Source organism: Rhipicephalus sanguineus, chromosome 3 (assembly GCF_013339695.2).
Source record: "Rhipicephalus sanguineus isolate Rsan-2018 chromosome 3, BIME_Rsan_1.4, whole genome shotgun sequence".
In the NCBI taxonomy this organism is placed as follows: Eukaryota; Metazoa; Arthropoda; class Arachnida; order Ixodida; family Ixodidae; genus Rhipicephalus; species Rhipicephalus sanguineus.
Genome location: NC_051178.1, coordinates 141,824,612 through 141,851,175, shown reverse-complemented (window position 1 = coordinate 141,851,175; position 26,564 = coordinate 141,824,612). Strand labels below are relative to the sequence as shown.

At 42.5% G+C, this 26,564-nt stretch overlaps 2 protein-coding genes across 2 annotated transcripts in view; one reads left to right on the top strand and one right to left on the bottom strand.

Moving 5' to 3' along the window:
- Positions 1 to 804: 804 nt before the first annotated feature.
- LOC119387313 (28S ribosomal protein S30, mitochondrial) lies at positions 805 to 5,605 on the top strand. The gene is made up of 5 exons (XM_037654663.2): positions 805 to 1,389; positions 2,798 to 2,953; positions 3,503 to 3,614; positions 4,045 to 4,218; positions 5,057 to 5,605. Exons 1-5 carry the CDS (start codon positions 823 to 825, stop codon positions 5,521 to 5,523), a joined length of 1,476 nt encoding a protein of 491 aa, XP_037510591.1. The 5' UTR covers positions 805 to 822; the 3' UTR covers positions 5,524 to 5,605.
- Positions 5,606 to 5,993: 388 nt separating this feature from the next.
- LOC119385910 (elongator complex protein 1-like) overlaps positions 5,994 to 26,564 on the bottom strand; it is a 37,614-nt gene continuing 17,043 nt past the window's right edge. The window contains exons 16-33 of the mRNA XM_049414155.1: positions 26,247 to 26,403; positions 23,595 to 23,778; positions 23,416 to 23,494; positions 21,816 to 21,895; positions 21,488 to 21,625; positions 21,010 to 21,095; positions 20,627 to 20,769; positions 18,993 to 19,116; positions 17,955 to 18,052; positions 16,748 to 16,949; positions 13,210 to 13,271; positions 10,600 to 10,662; positions 9,807 to 9,972; positions 9,293 to 9,389; positions 9,079 to 9,214; positions 8,107 to 8,262; positions 6,173 to 6,251; positions 5,994 to 6,108 (exon numbers count right to left, since the gene is read on the bottom strand). Of these exons, the coding sequence (XP_049270112.1) occupies positions 6,041 to 6,108; positions 6,173 to 6,251; positions 8,107 to 8,262; positions 9,079 to 9,214; positions 9,293 to 9,389; positions 9,807 to 9,972; positions 10,600 to 10,662; positions 13,210 to 13,271; positions 16,748 to 16,949; positions 17,955 to 18,052; positions 18,993 to 19,116; positions 20,627 to 20,769; positions 21,010 to 21,095; positions 21,488 to 21,625; positions 21,816 to 21,895; positions 23,416 to 23,494; positions 23,595 to 23,778; positions 26,247 to 26,403 (2,118 nt within the window). The 3' untranslated portion in view covers positions 5,994 to 6,040. The remainder of the gene's footprint in view (positions 6,109 to 6,172; positions 6,252 to 8,106; positions 8,263 to 9,078; positions 9,215 to 9,292; positions 9,390 to 9,806; positions 9,973 to 10,599; positions 10,663 to 13,209; positions 13,272 to 16,747; positions 16,950 to 17,954; positions 18,053 to 18,992; positions 19,117 to 20,626; positions 20,770 to 21,009; positions 21,096 to 21,487; positions 21,626 to 21,815; positions 21,896 to 23,415; positions 23,495 to 23,594; positions 23,779 to 26,246; positions 26,404 to 26,564) is intronic.

The window sequence follows — 26,564 nt, the reverse complement described above, 5'->3', positions numbered from 1 at the left end:
AGACCGACGACGACAGACCGCGCGGAAATGCGTCACTGTTCTGTGTGCTCACGTGACCGAGCGTTTCACTCGCTAGGTGGTGATAGTTGCACCCGGCGGCTTGTCGTTTTTGGAGCTCTGTCAAACCGAAACTGAGACTGTGTCGGTAATGAGGAGCTTGTAATTAATTATCTGTCGCGCGCTGCAGCAAACGATGTGCCGTGTTATGACTAACAGGCCCCCAGCAACACATTGCAGCAAAAAAAAAAAAAAAAAAAACGCGGGGCGAAATTTGTTGTGTCAGGACTCCTTTAAGGGAACTGTTCAGTTGTACGAAGTTTCTTTAAATACCCCGCCGAAGCACCATTAGACCCCATGCTAACGCATTTCAGTTTAACGAAGTTAGTGCAGAGCGTATTTCAGTTCTACGAACATATTTTGTGACACACCATCTAATGTTTCTTACGTCATATTGATCAGAAATTGTCTGAACAACTAAGTGCAGACAGCTTTTTGCGTTTTGAGGACTATGTCACCTGTGACTCTCGCGTTGAGACATGTGCCACTCTGTCTACTTTGTCCAGTCTGAAAGACCACACCTCTAGTGCCTGAAGCAAAGATGACCAGAACCGAAAGCACATAAAGTGTGGAATGTTCCTTGTAGTCAATATGACTCTATATTTTTTTTGTTGCTTAGTCTGCACTGGACTTTTACCAACGTTTTTAGTTGACTTTTACTCACAAAACTTTTTCTGTTATTAGAATAGGCGAGATTTTCCAAATTTAGCGACTCTCAGCTTTTCGCTCGGCAACCCTGGCAATCGCCATGTGCTTTTTTACAAAATGGCGACCAAAATACTGACGCACCGGCGCATTTTAGAATGTGCCCGCAATTTACGCTTCACGAGTCACTATCCCAAGCTGCTTAACCCGGACATAGAATCCGAGTACGTGTACACCGATGAACCCAAGTATCCAACGATCCTAGATACCTCTTACACAGCCACCAAGAGGCGCGAGAGAGAAGAATGGCGAGAGAGCATCAAGGCGATGCCCACTGTCCAACAGAAACTGGGGAAGATGACCGAATTGGGTCTACAGTTCTGTTACTTGGCTCAGCCGGATACCCTATACTACAACTGCCTCCCCGCGTACCAGTACGCAACGCGGACACACCTGATCGAAGGTCTGCCGGATGTGTACGAGAAAATCGACGTAGAGGACGCGTACGCGCGACTCAAACCGCACCTCGTCGATGCTGTCGCCTCAGAGCTGGAAATGCTCGAAAGTGGCGACAAATGCAGGGGGAAAACATCCGAGTCCGTAAAGCAGGAGAAAATAATCGCCAGGGTCTTGTCGGTGCTGTTGAGAGGCTTGGCGAAGGACGCGCCTCACCTTCAGACCTCGCAGGTCGGTAGAATTGCTGCTTGCTCGTAAGGAAATGCGCAGAATTGTGGCCTGAAGTGGCCGCGTTGGAGAGCGCTGATCTTTAAAGATATACGCTCGGTTGCAGTGCGATCGGAGTAGTGTGTTTGCGCGATGAAAACGGCTCACGGACGACAATTCGAGTAGACGTCCAAGTTGCACTTTTTAAAGCTTTTAACCGGATTATGATCTGTGGCTCTATGGGCCCCACCATAGAGCACTGCTGATGTATATAGCGGAAACCGGCCTCTATCTGTATATTTAACAATGTATGCCGTTGGGCAAACTCTAGAAAAAAAAAAGTCACCAGAAATGTTATAGTTCCGTACATGAAAAAATTCGGCAGATCCCACGTACCGTGGGAGTCGATGTTATGCGAAGCATGCGGCGAGTAGGGGACTGTGGCGTAACTTTTTTTACTGAGCGGCACGTTATAAAATGACGCTAAATATTTGTATAAATTTTATACGCACACATATATATGTTGAAGAGCCACATATGTGTTATATAACCAGTTGTTTACGGTTGGGTATGCAACGTGGGTATTACCAACAAGCAGTAAGCTGATATGTAGTGCTTATACGTGTCCCGAGAACGCACGCACGTTTCACGAACCCGTGTACATGTGTGCAAGAAGTTGTTGACAGTTCTTGAACAAGCGCATCATCACCGTGATCAGTGAGTACCAGCAGCTGGTCGTGACTTGTTATAGGATCCGGTCGTGATCGTGGTGACGAGGGCTCCATGTGTAGTGATGTATGTGGTATAGTAGAGCTGTTGGAATTCGTGGATTCCTCGGTCATTTAGCCGACAAATTGTCTGTCGACAGAGCCGGCGACATGACCGGAGCACCTAACATATCGTTATGCTTAAATGACTGCTAGACATAGGTAAACGAGTTATTAACCTCGATGGACTACCAAAGAGATACGAGCGATGGCAAGCTAAACAACAGTTGTGCTGCGTACCGACGCATCGGTGTGTGATTTTTTTTTTTGGGGGGGGGGGGGGGGGGGGGGGGGATTAAGTGAAGAAAATTATCGATGAATAAGCCAGAAGTGCAGGTCCTAGGCGAGAAAAAACCAATGCATGTTTCAAATGACCGCACTGAAAAATGCACCATTGTTTCTCGTTTCCTTGTAAAAGGTAAAAGCCCAAGGAAATGGCATGCATGACTGTACAAGGTCAGAGGGTCCAAAGGTATGGTCTCCTGACCTTAGAACCCTCTTCTAGATATCCTCGTGTTATAATAGTGCTTTGCAAAATAAACATTTCATTGATTGACTGAAATGTGCGTTCGTGTCGGGCACATTGTTTACAAATAGGGCTGTCGTTACACTGTGCCTTTCGGGATGCCATGGTTCACCAAATGCAATGCTCGTTTCTCTTCCAGGTGGATTATAGGCCGCGTTGCGACGCCTTCTGGAAGCATGCCCGATACTACCCCAACGAGAGGAGACGATTCAAAGACCAGGACACCATAACCATGAATTTGCAGTTCATGGATAAACCTGATGCTCAAGTCAGGATTACAGAGCCACTTCCTGCTGTAAGGCCAATATGTAGACACCTGGCAGGCATGTTCGATACCAACGAAGATAATGGTGTAACTTCCCTAATCTGTACGCCTTTCTGATCCGGTAGCTCACCAATTTCGAGTGCTACATGTGAAGCTACCGAGGCGTTTCCACATACAATCCTTGTAGAAGCTTTTCTTTTCCAAGTCTAAAAAGAACCATTCGGAGTCTCCCACTATGACATGCCTCGTAATCATAACATGGCTTTGGCATGCAACGCTGCAGAATCATATTTTTTTTCACAGCTCCTTCGCTTGTCACTCTTACTGGCAGAGTACTTGTATGTAGCTTATTATAATGTAAAGTGACCATGCATTGGGAAGGTTTGTCGTCGTGCTTGCTTCTACCACAAGTGGTGTTGCTTCTACAAATAAAAGTGCACTAGTTAATCATAACTACATTACGCAGACCTCTTTCTTTACAATTAGCCATTCCTTGTTCATGCTTCAATAATACAGGGATAAGCAGAGTATTTTACAACTGTGTTGCAAAAGTAACACACCGCTATGTCCTCTTTGTAGATAGTGAGCCTGGACGACCCACTCGTGTGCAGCCAAGAGGTTCCAGATTTTCCTTACCATCCTTCTTACATGAAGTTCAAGTGGAAAAAGAAGTATCAGACGAGTTTGCCTGGCAAGTCTGTTTCCATGAGGGGGTGGGGCGAAGGGATAAGTGTATGCTAACATGCCTGCACTCCTGCACGTTTTTAGTTTAACTGTTTAAAAATGAATGTGCTGAAAATCCTGAAAGCTCTCAGATCCCGCGCAATGAGTGTCGTATGCCAGTGCGAAGCATTTACCCTGTACACTGCATCTAAACTAATGGTTTGTGAAATACTTGTTACATAAGACACCAAGTAATGTGTGGTCTGCATAAAATGTGGGAGAGCAGCAAGGGTTGGCTTCCTTCAAGTGACAACACTGGAGTAGTATTAAATGCTTGCTGCATTGTAACAGCCTTTATCATGATCATTTAACTTTTTCTTGTCCCTACGTTTTCCACATGGGAAGCAGAAAGCTGTGCGCATTCTCTTTGAACATAAATCGTTTTCATCATTTTCCAGGTACTTGGCCACTCCACGAGTGCAACTTTCCTTTGCTGACCATACGGCAGCGCAGTCAGTTGATTGGCCACCACGATTCTCCGTTCAAAACGGCTGAAGAGGTGCAGGATGCTGCAAATGCCGCAGCCATACTATCGGGTTTTGGTTGGCTGAATGGAGTGGCAACACAGTTGGGTATGATGCCATTGCACATTTGATATCACTGGATTATTTTTTACGCGATTGCCCACATAAAAATGGACGGTGAACAGTGAACAGCCAGTACTTTTGTTGTTTTGAACTGTAGCAAAAGCCGCAGCTTTGTCTCCCTGGTTGTCATGACTGGCCATATATACGGTGATGTAAATGCGAGCCTCAATACTTGAGTAAGAACTTAAAAAGTGTCATTTCATTACTGTTTCTCACAGGTGCCAGCCTTACTGTGAGCAGAGGTGTTGTAAGAAAGGATTTATGCAGACGTGCCACCTTAGATGTTCCTGTAGCTCCTTACAGCATCACACATTTTGTCGTTATCTGGCCTAGGCTTGTAGCTGTTTTGTTAAGTGGGAATTAAGTCCTTTATAAATTGATCAAATAATGAACTGTATAGCACAGCAGAAATACTGTATAAGCAAAGATGTACTACGATATTCATTTTGTCATCATCACCGTGGGTATACTGTGGTTTGGAAGATAGCATGGAAGGGCTTTTTTTTTTTTTTGACCACGTGTGCAGCCTTCTTACAGGAAGTACAATTGCCCTTATGCAGGCTTTATTAGCTGTACCTTTACCATTATGTGATGCATAACTCTGGAAACATTCTTCAATTAATTTCTGCGAACCTGTATCAAATGTTATGGACCAGATTGTTAATATTAAAGTTGGTTTAACACATATGTACCATGGGCAACCTCTGTTTAAAATAAATTATTGTGATGTTTAGTCCCGGCTAGTTTAACGACACCCCCTTAAATATAAAAGAAAGCTTTAGAAATCCTGGTTTTGTTGTCATCTTTAGCATTTCTTTTTCAGGCTTCACGATATATCACGATCCTACGTATCCTCTGGTCAGCCATGTTGTCAATACAGATGGACAACACTGGACGTTTGCAGTCTACCAGCTAAACACACTTCGTTTCCATTACGACTGTTACGAAAGCAATCCACTTCGTAACCTGTGCTGGTCGTCCGGCAATCTACGTCTCTTCGAAGCGTACGAGAACGGAGAACTGAAAGGCATTGACGACAGTGTGTTTAAACTCCTGCTCCGGTTCCTGCTTCGCCAACCCAAAGCACCTGAAGGGATCGAGCTTCGTCCGTATCTAGGTGTGGACACCAGACCCGAAGAAGAGAGGCAAGAACAACTGAAGTACTGGATGAGGACCTACGACTGCCGCTTCCAACTGAGAACTGCTATTGATAGAGAAGTGCCGATGTGGGTCAAGATCTACAAATGGCACGAAGATGCTCCACCCACACCACACATCAACCTGAAGTAATATGTTCTCCTGCGTGAATGTATAGCTGTATTGCTTTTGTTTCATTTTTCTCAAGTAAAGTTTATGATATGTGAAGAGGAAACACAGTGTTCTGGCCTGAAGTTTACTTTAAAAAAATATATCACAGCAACATGGAAGTAGTAGTACTGCTGCTCGATCCTTCTGATGAGAATTAAAGATGAAAGCATTGCTGAGCAGTAATTTCGGCCTAATTAAGAACTATGCATGATCAATAAATATTAGATTCAAATGTCAAGAGTACTAACAGTGAAAAAGAATATATGTACAATATATATGATGAATAACAACATATTGAATATGTAGGTATGACACTGCTTGCATAATAATAGGACTACAGTAAAGAATGTGGGACGGTTTTTCTATTGAACTTGTAAGTTGCACTAGAGCTTATAGTGTTGTAAACGGCATATAACAAGCATGCTGCAGCGTATGAAACTGGTAGCATATATTATTTACAGTCAACTGCTGTACACTGCACTTCGTGCACCACAGTTGATCAGGTTAGCATCTGTAGTTTCCAGCAAAGGTTTCTCTGAAGTGCAGGTGGCTGTCGGAGTTCTGGATCTGAAACGAGTGGTAATGCATATTTGTCAAAGGGTGATTACTGAGCAGGCCTTCTGAAACATACCTGATATTACGTGCTCCATAATTTTTTGCTTTTGTACTGCCTCAGCAATCATTGTTGATGATGAGTGTGGCCCAAGAGGCTGGTTGAAAAAAGATGTACAGCAGTTAGCGGCTCTGTGTAGTTCTGCCAACACTGCGTAGCACATTTGTTGTCTTGGAGAGATGTACAAGTTGGCTAAAAGCACCCTCAAACTTTTGCATTTCAATAAATGCATTTCTGTTACTTTTTTATAAAATTAACTGCATAGGAAACTTCCTCAGATCATACAGCTGGCCAATGTTCATTCCATCCTTGTAGGACCCCATGAGGTTTTATTAAATTATCCCCTTCGGCGGCAGTGTATACAACTGCACACATCGACTACAGCTTATTCAAGCGGCTTGAAACACAGTGTGCACATTTGTACACGTTTCCTGAGTGGACAACTAGCACTCATTTAACTTCATTGTGCTGCGCATTGCTGCAGAGGTTCACTATGCTGACGATACTACCATGTTCAACGATCGTTTGACGTGCCGCTTTCCAGGTCCGATGTCAAGAGCATTATTTTTCTTTGCTTGAAACGAATACAACCAAAAACAAATTTGGCATGCACTTTGAATCTAAGATTTCATTCTTTTTCTGCAAAAATTAAACATGGCTGATAGCAGAACAATTAGATATTTAATTACATGCTAACTGCAATTAATTACTGAAACTCACACAAAACAACATATTACCTCATTCTCTTTCATGGGATATACAGTAGACTCCCAGTAAATGGAAATCTGTTGGACGGAATTGTTGCTTAAATGGAACAGCTGCCTCTAATATGATAGGTTTCATACCTGGACACTGCAACCAAATTAATCTCTCGATAAATGGAACACCTGTTAAACACATATTTTCTTGGTCCCTTCAGGTTTCATTTAACTAGAGTCTACTGTAATATCGAGTGCCTTGGAACTATTTAGTCTGAACTTGACACATTTTCAGACAGCCCATCATAATTTGCGCCTGAAGGGGTTATATGATAGGTTTAATAAACAATGGCAACAACATGAGCAAATTGAAATCTCCCTTTTCTTCACTGAAGTAGTGCGCAATGTAGCCTCGCATCTAGATCTTAATGTGTGACTCAACCAGCATGCGATGAAAAGTTCCAATATGCTTAAATGTTGGAACTTTTCAGCTTTTCAACTTTACCACATGAAACAACATGAAGTAAAAACGTATGCTTTCACAGATGGATGGACCGTCGAGATACAAATGCTAGTGCTTCGCAAATAAGGAGGTAGTGGCTGCCATCCGCACGATTTCTTGTGTTTTGTGCACATGAGAGGGCACCAGTGAAGGCTGAACAAACTAATGCGGCTGCTTTCACATTAGATTCGACTAAATGGGTTTTCATTCACTAGCATGGTGTAGTTTCTCACCAGGACATCGTGGGGCGTTCAAATAAATGCCAAATGATCTAAGGTCAAATTAATAGGTGCAACATCATGAGTAAAACACGAGATTAAGATTATTTTCTTTAATTTAACTCTTCAATATGCAGATTTCTAGGCTGCCAGAGAACTGAGTGATTAGAGATTGATAAAAACTTCTTCACAAACGAAATTTAGTTTTTGTAAACCCAGATGCAGCATTTGTAAAATAGTAGAGAAAGCACGAAGTCGTGAACATTAAGGAAGGCATGGGAGAGCTTGCATGGTAAGGCGCATATAAAAGATGTGGAAAAGTCTTATTACAGCAAAAGAACATCACGGACACTTACTTTAATCCCATTTATGTGTGTGCACACAGCTTGAACACAATGTGCAAGCACAGCTTCACTGATGCAGAAACTTTTGAACACTTTCACAGCTCCCTTTTTCTTTTACATAATGCGGTGCATGGCAAAACTAACTTTTGCTGCATCAGCAACAATGATGCACATAAACAACAGGACTCACCAGTGAACTCTCGGCTGTTACCGGAGGCCAAACATTGGGAATATCCTTTTCTATAATGTCTAGCAATGCTGCAAACTGATGCTGAAGGCTCTTGGCTTCCTGGTCCAAGCCACACAGTACCAGAGCTCGCAGAAGATCTCTGCACTCCTCTGAAAAGTGTGGCAAAACTTCACATGACTGAACAGGTTATCCCTGTGATGTATGGACACTAAGTGGTTACGAGAATGCATAATCTCGTTTTAACTCTTTCAGCCCTGGATTTTTTTTTATTTTGACCGGATACATTTTTTGTGCATGTTTTTCTAATAATTAGGACCTCAGAAGACCAAAGACGAAAAATTGAGCCAGTGGTGCAAGTATTTATGGATTAATTAGCCTGGAATCAAATTAGGTCATTAGGGCTCAGTGGTTGTGAAATTAGGAAAATGGTTTCTTTATTTCTGCTACCCACTAGAGTACAGAAAATGTGAACCACTTCTCAACTTTTAGTGTGATACTCCTTGAAACAGCTTCTGTACGACGTCCCGAAAACAGCGTTTAGCCACCTCACCTGGCCCGCCTCGTTGTCACCCATGACTCTGGTCAAGCTTTTTCTTCTTTGTGGCTCCCAGCTCCGCAAATATGTCGCAACTTTGGCGTCAATCACAGTGGGGATTATTGAAGTATTTCCCCAAGAATTAGCAGTTTTGGTTTCATTCCCGAGGTGCTATGGGAACGTTTGTGCGGTGTCGTCAATTGACGACGCCAGGGCCGAAAGGGTTAAGGCACAATAGCTTGAACTAGTACATGCAGCTTGCGATTACTGTGCTGCTATAGTATAACTGCATTTCTTAATACATACAGTGAACCTTCATAAAAAGACTCGGCTATTTGCAGAAGCTGCCACCGAAAAGATAACATTGTTTTCTGCCTGCTCAATCGGGTTTTAAACAATTTTCTGGAGTTTTCATAGTAAGTGAGCTTGCCTTGTAGCTTGTCAGACGATGAGGCCACCTCGTTGAGTGCGATGATGAGTGCCAAGTCCTCGTAACGGGAGCCTTCCTTCAGCACATACTTTTTGCGTTCTTGTTTCTTACGATTCCTTGAAGTCCTCATGGTGGCAATTGATCTGAATAAAGTAGCTCTTTTTTCTTAGTAAAGATTCCAAAGCACAATCACAATTCCATCAAAGTAATCAATTCCTCACCCTGAAATGGAGCTGCCACCAGTCACACTCCCACCGACTGTCCTGGATGTCACGCTTGCCACATCGGAAAATGCACCGTCGTCAAAATCTCCTTCCCCTTGAACATACCAGAATATCCAAATCAGTGGTTTCGTATTGTAACTCAACGATTCAATGCAATGAGAAAAAGCAAATGAATTCAATGAACGGTACAGAACATGTGCTGGGTCTCTTTTTTTTTTTTTTTTTATGTGTGTGAAAAAATCAAGCACAGATAAGCACGAAACTGCGCAGGATAAACGTCTCTGTATACGTATTCTACAGCTCCTAAAACTGAGTTCTGCTATGCTGCTGGTGTCCTGTGCCATGTGGTGCGTTCCACTGCCGATGTACTGCCTTACCTATGCGCATTCTTCACACCACACCAGTTTGGTCAAAAATACAGCTTAGCAGCTGTTGTTCATCAAAATTTGGATGGACAATTCGTATTTGTACATTACTGTGGAACAGTGCTTGCCGCATTCTGGCAAATTACCTTGGTCCTCATTGGCCTTGTGCTCGCGAACAGTCATTAGCCGTGCCACGTGCTTGGACCATGTGTCTTTGAGTGAATCCACAGTTTCCAACATGACTTCTAGCTCGGCAGTGACAGATGGCTTCCATATTTTCTCAGTTAGCTCCATCTTGTTGAACTGATGAATCTGAAAAGAGCAAGAAACAAAACAATGAACTTTTTTTCATTGTATATGTGACGCAGTTACTAGACAAACTAGATCACACGCCCCAACTATTGCACAAACCTGAATGAAGGATTTAGTTGGCTAATAACTATCCACTGCAAGCAGTACCACTCGATTTCCTTTTCTCTTTCAGTTCTCCTTTTTCACTACTTAACGCATTCAGAGTGTTACACTTATGCTTATGAACAGGCAACCACAGCATGAGTGATGTGCTGGCACATACAGAGTCTGCCGAATGTTGGCCATTAAACTTTAGTTTGTATAATTCAGGTAGTGCCCTGTCGGTCTTCCCTTGGCAGCAATGTCCAAACCTCGTCGTCACTGTAAGAACACCTCGAAACCATAACAGCAGCTCACATCGAAACTATGACAATGACTTGAAAGTAAGCGTGGCCAGGCCCAAATATGACATTACAGTGAAGAAAAGCACTTGGAGGTCTTTGTGGTGATAACGAATTTGTCAATGAGCTGCTTGAAAAGGATAAAATTAGTCTTGTCTTGTCTTAGCAGTACAGTTGAGATCTTCATTACCGTCTTACCTAGGTGTACAAAACATTACTAAGCATGCTTTTCAGTGTGGAAACATACCTTCGCCAGTGCAACATCCCACATGTGTGCATCAAGCAAGATGCGAACTGTTTTTTCTTCATCCTGAAAGAAAGCAGTTACAAAATTATAGAAAGGAAATAGCTTGAGAACTACAGCATACTTAAAGGAACTGACAACTGGCGCAATAAAAGCTCCTCCTCGGTAGTGGATATTTTGTAAGCAGATTTTTCCAATCTGAGAAACCTCTGAAAACATTACGAGTCCCTCCTCCAGCAAGAGCTCAGAAGTGACAGCGATGCCGATAGCCCTCCTCAAAAACTCTTCTTATGCTCAAAGTCCTGCTTTCACAGAAGTTGGTTGACATTTTCAGCCATTTTTGAATATAAAAAGTAGGGGTGTGCGAATAGTGAAATTTCACCTCAAATCGAATTCGAATCGAATAGTGCCCAATAGTGGCCAAAAATATCGAATATTGAATAGTATATTTATACGAAGTGTGTACTGCCGGCTACGGCAACACAAAGGAAAAATCAGGGACGTTACAGCGTGCCGACAGTTTTATTGCGCACTTGTTCAGGAGTGGCTTTTGTTTCAGCTTTTATTGGCGTGCAAACATGTTGATAGAAGAGCCGCCATTCCAGTCAGCAGCGCCATTCCTAACCTCCTAATGACTGACAGAGGGGGGTACGTAGCTAGTTTTTTTCCCCATGGTTGCGCAGTACGGCTCATCTGGCAATGGTAACGTTGTGCTTCATCGCCATGGGCGCTCTGGGCCCAAAAATCTTCAGCGCCCGTTCACAGCAGTGTTTTAACAGCGTGCCGGAACGATGGGAGTTTCTCAACGAGTGGTTCGGGGCTGCAGTGGCGACTGCCCAGCGTGAACAAAGTTTACATGCAAAGCCAATGACTCAGGGTTTCGCAGGCCAAAGTCAAGACGTTTTACGGCGCTTGCGGCATACGCGGCTGAACTACGCAAGAAGTCCGTGCCTTCCTTTCGGGAACGAAGTTGTGAAGGGCTTGACAGTTTTCTCATGTGTTCTTCTACATGGGAAAATGATATACACTCAAACCTCATTATAACAAAGTCATATCTGCCACGGAAATAACTTCGTTATATCCAAAAATTCGTTATAAACGTCTGTTTTTAGCACTGTAGCTATGACAAGACTACTTTTCGTTTACTTCGTTATAACCGATAATTCGTTATATCCGTGTTCGTTATATCGAGGTTTAAGTGTAATCTCCTTTAAGAACAGCATGCGCTCGTTTTTGAACCAGGATGTCGGTGAAAGCTTTAACGAAAGGCCTACTGTAACGACGTTAGCTTTAGTTTTAGCCACTCCACCCTAACCAAGTTGCACCATTGGCCGTTGTCGCGTTTTAGATATTGAATTATTCGAAACTTCGAATACTACCTATCCGAAAGTCGAATCGAATTATTCGCACACCCTTAATAAAAAAGCAGGTAGAATAAGTATTCCAAACGCTTGCTGCAATGTGAAGTCCCTTTACTGCCTCGCAAGCCAGGTGCTCAAGGTACTTCTCCAACTCATCAGCAGGTGCCGCTAGACTCGGATAACACCTTTCATGCTGCTGCTAATGAGCATCGGATCACACATCAAGCAAAGGCAGCGGCACTTTTCTGCTCACTACAAACGAAGGTTTATCTGCACATTTTTAAGTTAGTCAAGATTATAACAGAAAAAAAAGTGTACTGCATTTCAATACTCATATAGAGACCATTAACCGCGAACACCAGTAGTAGAAGGTCACGCGACTGACCTCTACTGAATCTGTGTGCTTTTGCCATTTCGGGCACCAAAAGTCATTTTTCGCAACTTTTAGTGAAGTACAATATAAATCCACATCTAATGAGAAAAACAGCTCTCGTTTTACTAACGATGATAGACAATTTCTCCATTACTGTGGTTATCTCAATTCATGTTCTTAGCGGTAGTCTGCCCTTTGAGGCACAATTTATTTTTATAACAAGAAAAGCATTTTACACATTCTATAGTGCCTTTTGACAAGGCATCTAGCTCTTGTACTAGATGAACTGTTAGCTCTCAACAGATCCTGAATATCAATATCATTACGATTAACTGCTGATAACTTTGTGCATGAAGTGTAATTTTTCTAGTACCTGCAAACGTGCCATGTTTGCACTTATGAACAGCAGCAGCAATTAAGAGATGGCCAGCATTATTTCCATTCAGGGCATTTGGAGCTGCAAGGATGAATGTGCCAATTACATGTCCGCCCATGAACAAATAATAATATCTGGGGTTTAACGTCCCAAAACCACGATATGATTATAAGAGACGCCGTAGTGGAGGGCTCCGGAAATTTCGACCACCTGGGGTTCTTTAACGTGCACCTAAATCTAGGTACACAGGCCTCAAACATTTTCGCCTCCATCGAAAATGCAGCCGCCGCGGCCGGGATTCGATCCCGCGACCTTCGGGTCAGCAGTCGAGGGCCATAACCACTAGACCACCATGGCGGGGCCCATGAACAAATATAGCAGCGAAAAGATGGCTAGTGCTACTTCCATTCACAGCTTTAGAACTGCAGTGGTGCACGATTTTCCAATTTTCAGTTAACTCTTCGCGTAAGCTGTGCACATTTTCACAGATAATGACTGCATACCTTTATGAAGGTTTCCGAGATTTCAGAGGCCTCCTTGTAACGTTTGGCAAGCACCAAGGCATCTGCAGAGATGTACAACACGTCAGCATGATGCTACAGCAGCCTTGCGAAAAAGTAACTTGCTTAATGCCAATGTCACTATGAAAGTTCTTTCTATGAAAAAATGTATGCTTAATTTGGAATCTCATGATATACAGTAGAACCTCGGTGATACGATCATGGCTCCTACGAATTTTGAGGTGATACGAATTTTTTTGTGGTTCCAGCCAAGGTCCATTAGTCCGCAATGTAATGGAGTATGGTTGTTGCGAACCAATTTTCACCACGTGAAGTTTCACACAAACGTACAATACCACGCTGGTACGAACAAGTGTTGCCCGTGTGAGGGAGCTAGGCCTCGCAACATCAACATGCATGACTGTTGGGGACGTACACACCTGCCAGCTCTACGATTTGCACAGGAGACTCCCAAGTTTTGAGCAAACTTCCAAATTGTGCAGGCAGGGCTGTAATTCTCCCGAAAAACATCCCCAACACGACCGCGATAAGAAAGTAATAACAACAAAGGACAGCGGTTCTAAAATTTTCTGGCCTTCATCTGTCGCGTGCAATGCGCTCCTTAAGTCACTTTCGTGACAGTACTCTGGTGTCATGCGGAAAAGCGTACTAAGATAAGGAAGGGGCTACTAGCTGTCACGGGTCGCAACACATCTGGTTCATTAATTACACGCGCCGTATATTTACAAGCACGAACTAATCGTTCACGTCTAAAAACTTTACTGGCAATCAGTCAGGGCTGTTCGTGACGTTGCTGCGACCCTGAAAAACAACAAGTGAAAACATACGCCAGCTTTCTTTTGTCACATACTAAATTCCATGTTTTCTGGTGATACATATTTCAGTCGATACGAATATTTTTGGTGACCCCGCGAGATTCATATCACCAAGGTTTTACTGTAAATAAAAAAAAATCAAGTCAACCAAGTAATGTTAGGGCAATGTGAAACACTCTTCTCTGTAACAATCCAACATCAGATTCGGATAATGTCAGAACATACAAGCAGCAGAAAGAGCGATTACTACAAAAAAAGGAATGTAAAGGGCACTCCGTCTACTTGTAATGAAGGTAAGAGGGCATTGGTGTAGCCGGGGGGGGGGGGGGGGGGGGGGGGATCAGTTTTGCACATGTCTACATACATGCACACACAAAACACGAATATATACATAAAGGGTGGTTGACCCACCCTCCCCCTTCATAAAAAATACGCCAGGCCTGCGCTGAAACCGCAGCACAGTCACAGCGAAAGCTGGAAGAGTGGCATTTCTAGAGGCCGTTAAGCTCTCTTGGGGCTACCATACAAGTACACTAGAAAGGTACCCACTACGCCATAAACAAAATTTTTGTGAAGTTGGGAAGCACCTACTACAGTAAACTCTCACTTGTACGAACGTCGGTTTAACGAATATTTCAGAATAACGAACTTTTAGAAAATCCCCGGCGATTTTCTTATGCATTCTATGCAAAAATCTTTCAGTTAAACGAATTTCAGAATAGGGAATTTTTCAGTTGAACGAACTTGATCCGCGGACCCAGGCTCATTTTTTCAATCAATTTTTGTGCACTGCAGCGCTGGCATAGCCGATGCGAGCCGCCACTCAATCGCCCATCCATCGGCGGCGGCGCGACATCGCTTGTGCGCCGCCGAGGCAAAGCGGCCGTGCGGGTGACGAAAACGAGCCCGTGCGCATCAGTTCGCCCCTTCTTTTTTGTCTGTCTCATCGGCATCATCGGTATTGTGCGGCCATCTTCCATTTCGGGAAACAACAGCGCATTTCACGCGCCGTGCGCCCTTATAACATCAGCGCAGTTCACAGCGCCGTGCGCCACTTTCGTAATGAGTTCGACGAAACGGAAGCGAGACTTCGTGTCTCAGCAACAAGCTGTGCCAGAGGCAGTGCACAGAAACGTAGATTCTCTGGAAAGCTTTGTCTTTTCTTGCGCTTTAAGAGCACCAGTCCAAATGAAAATTACAGATTTCTTTTCAAAATAATTACATTTCACACTTTTCCACTCTAATGTCTGCTGTGCCCAATGCTGTTCCATATTCTAGTGAATATTCAGTTTAGTGACTTTTAGTTAAGTGAACTATTTCCTTGGGTCCCTTGAAGTTCACTCAATTGAGAGTTCACTGTAAGCCATTATTCGTCATTCCGCGGAGAAGCGAGGGACCAGCTACACGTCTGTAAGGCATTATGTGCACTTTGTTGACGCGACGACTGATGACGATGAAGAGTTATGGCTCAGCCCTTTGTAATGGGTTGGAATCTTTAAACGGGCTACCACTTATGTAATTTGCATTGGGTGACGCCCGGTCGCTATTTCCCTCTCCCGTCATGCTGTATAACATACGTTGACGTGGGAGAGAGACGGGGGGGGGGGGGGGGGCGAAGAACTTTACTGAGACCCCGAGGAAGTGGATCATGCGCTAATGGGCTTCCTTGGCAACCAATACAAGTGCACTTGCGAGGAACGCACTACGCTATAAATCATTGTAATTTTTGAGAAGTAGGGCAGCAGGCACTGTACCATTTTTCGTCATTCTACGGAGAGCGTTGGTACCTGCTATACACATGTAAGGCATTATGCGCACTTTGTTGATGCTGTGCCTGATGACGATGAAGAATTATGGCAGAGTCCTTTGTAATGGGTTGGAAGCATTCAACAACCTACTCGTTGCGCAATTCGCATTGTGTGACGCCTGGTTACAGAATTCGCGTTGTGCGACGCTTGGTGCTTATTTTACTCTTCTACCAAGCTATATTGGATATGCTAATGTGGTTCCTTGCCGACATGAAGCCTGTATAGGACCTTTTTGCAAAGCAGTTTCAAGCACCGGCATGGCTCAGAGGTTGAATACTGGGCTCCCATGCAGAGGGCCCAGGTTCGAACCTCGTTCCATCCTGGAATTTTTTTCTTATTTCGTTTTTTTTTCTTATTTTGAGTGATACTGGTTACAGACACCGGCAGCGGCGGCGGCGGACAACTACGGCGCCAAAAACGGCCGGTGAAATGATCTCATAACAGCTTTCGCTGTAAAAGGAACTATTTCTGGCTACTCCCATGTAAAAAGGCCATAATATTGTCATGAGAGAACATTACTTTCAGCAGCTTTTAAAGCAATTCTCCACGCCGAGTGCATCTTTTCTCTTAGTGTAACCTGGAAGCCTTGTCAACACCAAGGCTCATTGAAGGACGTCACAACACTCACTCGTTGCAGCAACAGCACTGTACCACATCATTGGGTTGCCACATGCTGTTAATAATACTGAGTATTCACGTATTTGTCATAAAAGCCGCGGCAGCATGTTGACTGTTCATTGTCACTGATGTGTAGTTGGTTAAGGTTAAGAGTCTTTTCTTCTTTCCTTTTTTTTTTTTTGTAATGGATGCACACAGCTCTCTACACGGAAGCAGGATTTTAAGGAATGCAAAATTGGCAGAGCTTGGACACAGAGCTGCAATCACTGTACTGCTCACCGATCGTTCTGTTTGCAAGGGCTTGCAGATCGTCTTGACCATACTTCATCTGGTAAGCTGTTGAAAGCAGCAAGTTCCAATTTAGACACATCTCAAAGGCCCTGGAAGCTTTCCGCAGTTTTTCACAGCGCCAGTAGACAAGTCCAGCCTCCTCATAGTGTTTCTTCTCAAGGAGGTAATCTCCATAGATCTCCCATACTTCCTGCAATAAAGAATTTAAATATAGTTGTTGCCTAGGTGGGTGATGGGATTCGATATAGAACGGCTTGACCCAGGTAAGTAAATGACTGAGAAAAAAAAAATCTGGTTGCCTTGAAGTTTTTTCTCACAACATACGTACAGTCTCTTGCACATAATTTTTTTCTTTGTTTATTCATACTACAGCCTTAATGAGGATATTGCAGGAGAGGGATCAACAAACGTACAAACATTTATAAACAAGCTTACATGAATTCTTTCAATGGTAATGAATGGATGCTTCCCAGTAATGAATCCCAGGCTTCAATTGTTGATGGGAAAAAGCTGTATTTAAAGAAGTCACTGCGGGTGAAATAAGATGAGATATTTAGGGCATGGTGACTCCTCATTGATGAAGGTTTGGAGAAAGTCAGATAGTAATCTAGAGAAGGTGACTACAAGAGTTGACTAATGTGTAAAGGTGTTTTAGGCATAAAAAACAGTGACGTGTTGCAAGGGTACTGACACCAAGCTGGAGAAGGACATCAGATGGTGGAGAACCCTTGCCATACCTCCTATAGACAAAAAGCACTCCTTTTCTTTGCACCTATGTAGTTTTGTAACATCGCGGTTTCAATATGGATTCCACACAACGCAACCACAGTATTTGAGGATGGGGTGAATGAGGGTTTTATATGTTAGAAGTTACGCAAGTTGTAACTTGTGTAGAAGAAAGAACAAGATATTGCGTGCAAAGAGCGAACCTTTCACAAGAGATCTTACATTGCCCACTTCAAAGGGTCGCTGAGAAATAACAAGGTAGTTGGATATACGTACTGAGCATGATAACATATTGAACAATAGGAAAATTAAATTAAGAAAATTTATATTTTCGATAAACTAGGTAGCTGACGTGCATCTCTATGTAAGGCTTATAGGTAATGATAACATGAATGGAATAGAAAGAAATATCGGGAAGTGGTGGTGAGAGATGTGTCATTAAAAATAAAGATTGAATATTTTTGATTACCTTCCTTCTCTGTGAATCTTCAGGAAAGAGGTCGAGCGCTGTTGTGTACAGCCTCTGTGTTTTGATAAGGTTGAGACATTCATTGAAGTGGGCTTCACCTGTATGTGATATAAGGAACAGGCAAATGAGTGCACACCAAGAATAAACAAGAAAGAAGCTGAAAAAAGAAAGAAAGCAAGCAAGAGAACTTCAGCACTGAAACAACTGATTTTGTGGTCTTCCAAAGGCACACTATTTCTCAAGCCTGTGTCCAAATTGAGGGCCTCAACATCCAAAGGCAACTTACAGGCTCTGACATGCGTATACTATAGTGGGGCTTCCATATAAATTTCAACCACCTGAGAGACTTTAACTTGCACATAAGTGTGACTGTACAGTGCTGATGAATTGAAACTTGACAATTTAGGGCTAAGTAATGCACATAGTACTACTTTCGTTTCCACCATCTTCAGTTCATGCGATATTGCCGCAAGTTCCACTCAAATGCACATATCAGAGCCACCATTAAGAAAGGGAAAATAGGCAACCACCCGTTTGTAGCACGAAGCCACAAGGAAATCCATACAGATTTCTCAGAAATAAAGCCTCTTTATTTCTGAGAAATCCGTATGGATTTTCTTGTGGCTTCGTGCTACAAACGGGTGGTTGTCTATTTTCCCTTTCTTAAACCTTCCGCCACCTTGCGGGATTCCGCAGAACTGATTTGCAACAGAGCCACCATTACCTTCAGCAGCCAGATTCATAGCGACATTACACGGTTATCCCGACCAACTCTGCATACCAGTCGTTATACTAAAAGTACTGATGTCGCATTCCGAACCATGAACAAGGTATATGAGCGTTTTTTTTTCTTCATTCTGCACTCATTGTATTGTGGCCATAGCAGCCAGAACATTAATTGACGTGTGATCTTATGCTCAGCAGCAGAATAGCATTGCTAGTGTACAGAATCATTGCTATGCTGCATGAGGTGCACAGTCACAGCAAGCAAGCAATGAAGAAAAAGTGTGAGAAAACTAGATGAGATGAGTTACTTGCCACATAGGCTGATGTTCTTGAGGGCCTTCTTGTAGCGCTCCAAGTGCATGTCTATCGTGAAGCGGCGATAATTGGGCTCCAGCTGGTTCAGCTTGTTCAGAAATGGAACATACTCTTTCGGATCCTGCAACAATCACAGAGGAATTGAGGTTCACATTTCCTCAAAATCACTTTTTTGTATTACTGTAAAAATCAGTTTCCAAGTCAGCACACAGGACATTAGATGGCACAAGCTTGTTATTTGCCTGCAAAGAGATACCGGTAGCCTGTGACTTAGTGTAATGAGAAGCTACTGCCACAGCAATGCACATAACCAGATGTGCTGATAAATTGTCACAAACAGGGCATATAATGTTAAAACAGTGGCAATTCCTACCTGATGAGAGGTCTGTTCTGTACATTGTCATTTCACACTTTGTATAATGACAGAAGCATAGCTTCAAGGTTTTGGTCAACAACGTAGGATAGCGCTATTCAGCAATACATCAACCTATCACTGCCAAGCGTACTTAATATGGCCAAAGTACACATTTAGGGTTTGAAAAAGCTTACACGGAACAAAGCTAGGCTAAGGACACAATACGCATTACTTTTACTTGATACAATTGCAACGATTTCCAGAAAAGCACGTTTTTGATACATCTCGCACAATGTCTGCTCAGCCATTTACGACAGCATGTGAGGACCATATCTCAATGTCTCAATGCACAGTTTCGTTTTCTCAGTTTTTGGACGTGAGGGTGACAACCTACAAGGTTTCCCTTCTTGCGGAGTGTGGATATGCCTGCGCTACTGTTCATACACATTCTTCTAAATGTTATACAATAGCACGCCGTACAACAAACAGCTTACAGTATATTGTTAATATTTCTTTGCACAAGCTTATCGTTCTCCTCCTCCCCAGTTGAGAATGAGGGTGAGTTAGCTATGCATTCAAAATAATGCTAATAAAGAAACCAAATGCTATTGCTGCCCTGACGTAGACAGGTCTCTTCGTCGAAACATTGACTCCAGTGACATTCCTTCAATGAATTTCATCACATCGTACTTCAGCATTCACCAATATCTTACACACACTTGTTACATCATCACACAAAATGAGCCACGCCATATTATGCCATACTCTGTGACATATGCTGTCTAAAGTTCTTTTATACCCATAATTTCAAAGTACCTATAGCTATACTGCATTCACATGCTTGGCTGGGCATTAAGAGTGGCAATGCTGCTCACCGTTCAATGTAACATCTACTTTAAATATGACATAATGCGCACATATACTCTTTTTCAAGTGCTGTGCAGTCAGTGCACAAGTGTCACCATAAATTCAGACATCAACAAATTGTGTAAACGACTAGAATTTCAAGGTGCACCTGCATTTGCAACTGCTACCTTGACACACACTTCAAAACATGCGTTCGGTACTGCACCGGGCCTAGAAGCTGGCCTAGGGGTGCTTGCATGTCACACTTCCATGCAATCGCATGAAATGATAGTTCTGATCAGTGTCTTCCCATTTAAATTTTAATTCATACCAATGATACCTGAATAAACTGAACATGCTAGCAAGAAAATAAGACAACACGCCAGTATAACGCAATTATACTGCTTCCACACACACACTGTGCTCTTACCTTTTGGGAATTTTCTGCAACCATAAGAACGATGTCGAAGTTGTACGTCCCAAGAGCAACATCAAACATGTCTTTCCTATCCACAAGGTAGAACAGGTACTTGAGTGCTGCGTCACATGTTATGCCTGCTTTGTTCCCAGAATCTGCCAATGATAGAGTACCAACGTCTCTCAGCTGTTTGAAGTCTATACAAGCACGACATGACAAAAAAAAGAATAGAGAGAGAAAGAAAGAAAGAAAGGAAGGAAAAAAAAGAGAAACATGAAATGTTCCTGCTTGCGAAACTGCAGTGCAATGAAGTTACGAGATCTGAAAGCTGTGACACACATTTATGTGTGAGAAACGATGCAATGAGTATTAGCAGGTATAAATACAAGTTTTACCTTTAAGGCGGTAGATCTTGGACAATGCTTCGTCAAGCTCTGGGTCTGTCTTTTTAGCATGGCATGTCAATATTGATAGGAGGTACCTAAGAAGAAACACAGACAGCGTCACAAGAGCTGTGAGGGCACACAAGTACCTTATTATGCTGCAGCATTAGATGGTTGCTGAGGAAATAATTCTTTCAGTTCTAATAAACTTGATAAATGAGTAAGTAAAAGAGTATACTGAACAGCCACAATCAAATTTCTGTCAAAAAAGTCAAATATAAATCGATAAACGTTTTGTAACCATAGAGAAATTTTGAATTGAACAGAAACACAATGTTTCTAACAGGACAGGACTCCTAAGAAAGCATTCTGATCTAACCCTGCTGTGAAAACATACACAAGCTGCATAATTATTAAGCCTTCCCTGCAGTCAAGCTGAAGTATTACTGTTGTTGCATTTAAGAACAAAACAAAAAGTTTTCAGACTTACCTGTCATAATCCACTTGCTCAAGCACATTTCTCAGGCTGTCGCAGATCTCATCTCTCTTGTTCTTTTTGAACACAAAGGGAACACGCTTCCTAGCACGGTACGCTGATGCATACATTGTGGCTGAGACATCTTTATCCCTGGGTGATGGATATCATGGAGAAATATAAATTACAATGCATTAGGCCTCTTGGCCTAATGATTAGCAATAAGGGTGGGTGCGTGCATGCGTACACATGCATGCACACACACACAAGCAGCCCATGCAAAATGGGCAAAGGGACTAAGCTCTGAAGCTAAAAGAGGTACTTTTTCAACCTGCCCACTTACGTAAGTCCTGTTAGGAACAGGTTGAGGTCTGTTGGCTCTCTTACTTGCTGAACAAACTCCGACAAGCTGCTCAAGAAAGCCTGAGAAGAAAATAAATCCGAGGAGCTCATGGAGCACACTGTTTGCCAGCCGGAACTTCTTTCATCACACATCTAGCACCAAATTTGTAAAGCATAATGGGACAACTTATTTATATAAAATAAACTGGTTCAACAAAGTAATTTAAGATAAAGTAAAACAGTAGCGTGAAGCAAACAGACGGGAACAACTATGTAAGCACTGTGTATAGATGTGCTGAAATCTTTTTTTAATTGTACCGCTTAAAAATTTTCGCACACTAAGTGCAAATACTCCTACACATAAAATCTGTATCTTCCATCATAGAAAAGAGACAGCATAAGTTCATTAATTCTCTCATCAATTTGTAAAATTGTTTTGGTAATTAGCACAGTCAAGGCACACTGAAATGTCCCAACCTATAGCTGCTGGCCACATTTCCTGCAAACTGCATAGCCTTTTATATGTGGTATTATGTACACTTATAAAAATGCATTCACACTGGTAAGTCCAGCGCAGACGCTGGACAGCAGCGTCTGCATCATCTGTAGTGCACATGCTAGAGCAAAGTCTTGCCTACTTGATAAACAAGACATCTCTCTTGTGCTGTCCTTTACCCTACTTAATCATGGACATATAAACTCATTTGGAGCAGCAGCAAACACAACAGGCATCAACCACAAGACATTTCGGCATTGCAATGGGCAGGTAACGCTTGCCAACATCAACGTTGGCTGCTGCAATCGCACCCTGGTCACCGTTCACAATTAGACACGTGACCTCTCTCAGTCACGACTGTGAATGCACCATAAAACGGCCATCATGGTTCTTGTGATTGAATTGCTGGCTTGTTCACAGTTATATTTTCACACAGCAGGCGCTACATGGTGTGTTATGCCCATGTTTAGATGCAGATTTTGCTTGTTCTGGCAAGTATGATTTTTATAGTACATCGTATACAGTATAGTGATGTCAGACAGTAAAAGTAATTTTCTCAGTTAAAGGCATGGTGGTTCCACCTCTCCTATGAGAATGTACTACCTACCTTGGAATAAGTTAATAATAATAAAATACATAATAAATGAATATTTATTATAATAAATGAAAGGAAGAAGGAAGCCCTTCCCTTTCCAGTTATTAAGTTAAAACAAATCACAAAGATAAAAGCATGGTGGAGATCACAATGCCAGCAGTAGATTAGAAAGAATGTGGAGTTGATTGGCATTGCAGGCAGCGGACAGCACTGCAGTTCCTTGTAGTGAATCTACACTGCAGGTCGCGTCATGTATAAACATAGATTCCTTGTTTGGCATTGCAGCAGATAATGTGCATTCCTGACTTTTTCTGAATGAAACCAATAGGCAATGTAGTTGAGAAGATATTACCCAAACAAAGCGCATAGGAAAATGCAACCACTAGGTAAGATTTTAGCAGGCAAGCAAGTGGTTTAGCCAGAAGAGTTATTCTTCGCTGTAGTTTAGCGAAACAGCCTTTTTCTACCCCAACTAAGCCTTAACCTTAAAAAAGGAAAGAGTGTACTCACCGAAGGGTCATGGTCACACAGAAGGTTCAGGTCAATACGATTCACCTTCATCAAAAGAAATGCATCCTTGTATTCTTTCCTGAAATCGAAAGATTACACAGGAAGTTTGATATAGAGGTGAGTCAAGACCACAGCTGACAACTCCAAGTGGAGAACGGCAGTGCACAGGATGAACCGACCTGTCAAGATGGTCACAAACTGTGTCCAACACGAGAGCTCTTGGCGATATGGTCTCCAGGTTTCCTCGTGGAAGCTGGAGAACTACACGCCCGTCGGCCGGAACGCTGGTCACCAGTAGTGAGCCACTCTCCAGCTCTCGTGGGGCATCAGTGAGAGAATTGGCCGACCCACCATTCAAAAGGTCTGCAAACCCCATCCTGTTACTATCGCTGCACTACCTTCATTACTTAGCACTAACTGAACAGCAGTACATCATTAATTCATCTCTCAGCTGTATCAACAATCTGCTGAACTTGTATACTCCACACTTTGTTAAACTGGACTTGAACATTAGTACAAATGCGTAACTAAGGAGGAATAGGAAACCGATGCCTATTTGTAGTAGCCACTATATCTTAATGAAGACTACCATAAGTGATGTATACCCTGCTAGTTAGTGTACGCTGCAATGCAAGCCTAGAATTTTATGCGCGTATCAAATGAGCTAAACAACTTGAGAGATGCACCGGCTTCTTGCCATTACTAGACTGGTATTTGTATCAACAGTGCAGATTAAGCAGAGGCTCACGACACATAATTAGGTTATGGGTAGCTAAAGTGGTTGCTTGGGCGAGTTGGTACGACATACTTCACATAAAAAACAGCGCTAAAAAACGGCAGACATCGGAACAAGTTCGTTCCATGCATTGAAGGGGTGGTATATATTCTCTGCCCTTGTCCTGTGGGAAAAGGTACATCGGCCAAACGGGCCGATGTTTAAATGAGCGGCTGAAAGAGCACGCTCACAATGTATCTTCAACGGGTTCGGGCCACCTCGCCGTTCATTGCCGAGACTGCGGCTGTTCTCCCGACTTCTAGCATTGTGCAGTGGTTAAGGGGAGACGTGGGTCTTGAAAAAAGTTTTTTTATTAGTTAGGTTAACTGAATGAAATTTAGTACACTTATTCAGCTTTTTTTGTAGATTCCAAATCTTCAAGTAGATTTTTATTATCTGCATTAGAACAAAAGATATGCAATTTCTGAGAGCATATTTCTTACGGTACTTTTTGTCAATTTTGCTTTGTCAAACACAAAAACAAAGTATGTGGCAAGACTGCCAGAGAGCTCTTCTAGCCGATGATGCTAAATTTATTGTTTTCGTCAAACTTTGAATGCAAAATAAATGCATGCAAATATGAATGAAAAATTTTTCCTTCATGTACTTTATGATTATCGAGAATTATCATTTGGTAAACAATATTATAAGAAAATAAATAGCATCATCGGCTAGATCAGCTTTCTGGCAATCTTGCCACATACTTTGCTTTTGTGTTTGACGAAAAGAAGTTGCCAAAAATCCCCGTAAGAAATGTGCTAGAAAACGTTGTAGAAATAGCATATCTTTTGTTGTAATGCAGCTATTAAAAATCTACTCACAGATTTGGAATCTGCAGAAAAAACTGAGTAAGTGCATTAAATTTCATTCTGTTCACCCAACTATTAAAAACACACTTTTCAAGACCCACGTCTCCCCTTAAGCGTCACTGGGAACAGATGATACGCGAACTTTACGAGGCTGCGGAAATGGCTAGGCTGGCCGATGTGTGTGTCAGCAGGCCTTCAATTGACTTATCACAAAAAGAAATTCATTTTCTTGAGAACGCTTGCACACGTGAGGCTCATAGCGTGCTATCACGATGATTATGTCCCATAGGTTTCTCACTGTTTTTATCTTTTTATTGTTCTTCCTATATTTGTCAGATACTGCACAAGTATATATTGCGCGGTACGGGCAAATAAATCTTGTTGTAAGTCAGCGCCGCCGTCTGTGTCCTTCTTTCTCTTATCCGCCGTTTTTTAGCGCTGTTTTTTATGTGAAGTAGGTTATGGGTGTACATTTACCAGAAAACACAGTCAACCCCAGATAATACCAAGCTCTAAGGGATTGCCAAGTATGTAGCCCGATAAAACTATTATATTCGACATAAAATATATCATCCGAAAACTTCACCCGATGTGGAAGGTTTCCTGAGATAATGGCGGGCAGAAATTTATCTGTTTTTTTCCTAATGCCATGTCAAACAAAAAGAAGTTCAGCCCTTCTTTGCACATGAATGTTGCAAGTCACAAACAATGTGAAATGATCCTTAAATAACCCTCAAAGCCCATGTCACCTGCTGCAACGCGACAGTGTTCTTTGTCCATGTCGTCGATATGCCTGTAGCAGATTTTTGTTCTTGAAACGGTAGATATAGATGCAGCATAGAAGAAAACCAGCCCCTAAACATTGTATATGTGCCATGCCACCATCACTAAGCCTGTGCACATCATGAATGAACATGCCCAGCTGAATGTTTGTTTAAGCTGTTTAAGTGGTCTGTCATCCTTCAATTGCAATGAATTGACCAGCCATGTGCTATCAGGTGTGAAAGTGGCTTTTCCGCCTCTTCAAACCATTTACCTTCCAATCCACCACTTGTAACATATCCCTTAGGTTTCTTTCAAATTAGTCGGTTATCCTCAGAGTTTCACAGACACAAAAAGACAACACAGCCGATTGAGTTTCATATTCCTTTAAATACTGCGCTTTCATGCTACTTTAAAAAGAACTTTTCAGCCAAGTTACCAATCCTGTTGTGTATCACTAGCAGTACAGGAGCTTACATACGTACTTGCTAGGTCAAAGTCCAACAGCAGACAGCGTAGGGTGTGGCGATGTGTTGTGAGAAGAATGAACTTCCCGTGAATCTTGAAGGACGTGCAATCGTCGCATATCTTCACCGTGTCGCAGAACAGCTCAAAACGGTCTGAGAGGGCTATCACTCTCGGCTGTCAAAAAGATAAAGCGGGATCACTGTGTTATCCTGCATCTCCATTTTGTACACATAGTACACTATAACTTACTTCTTTAGGTTCCTGATACCCTTGCTGCGTTCACGTTATTAGCGATTTTGTCAAATACACTTCATAAAGACGTATGCTCTCGATGG

Excerpts from the sequence above, each read along its gene's own strand:
- LOC119387313 (XM_037654663.2), top strand. The coding sequence starts at position 823 with ATGGCGACCAAAATACTGACGCACCGGCGCATTTTAGAATGTGCCCGC. Across the intron at positions 3,615-4,044 it reads GTATCAGACGAGTTTGCCTG|GTACTTGGCCACTCCACGAG; the intron begins GCAAGTCTGTTT and ends ATCATTTTCCAG. Across the intron at positions 4,219-5,056 it reads TGGAGTGGCAACACAGTTGG|GCTTCACGATATATCACGAT; the intron begins GTATGATGCCAT and ends TTTCTTTTTCAG.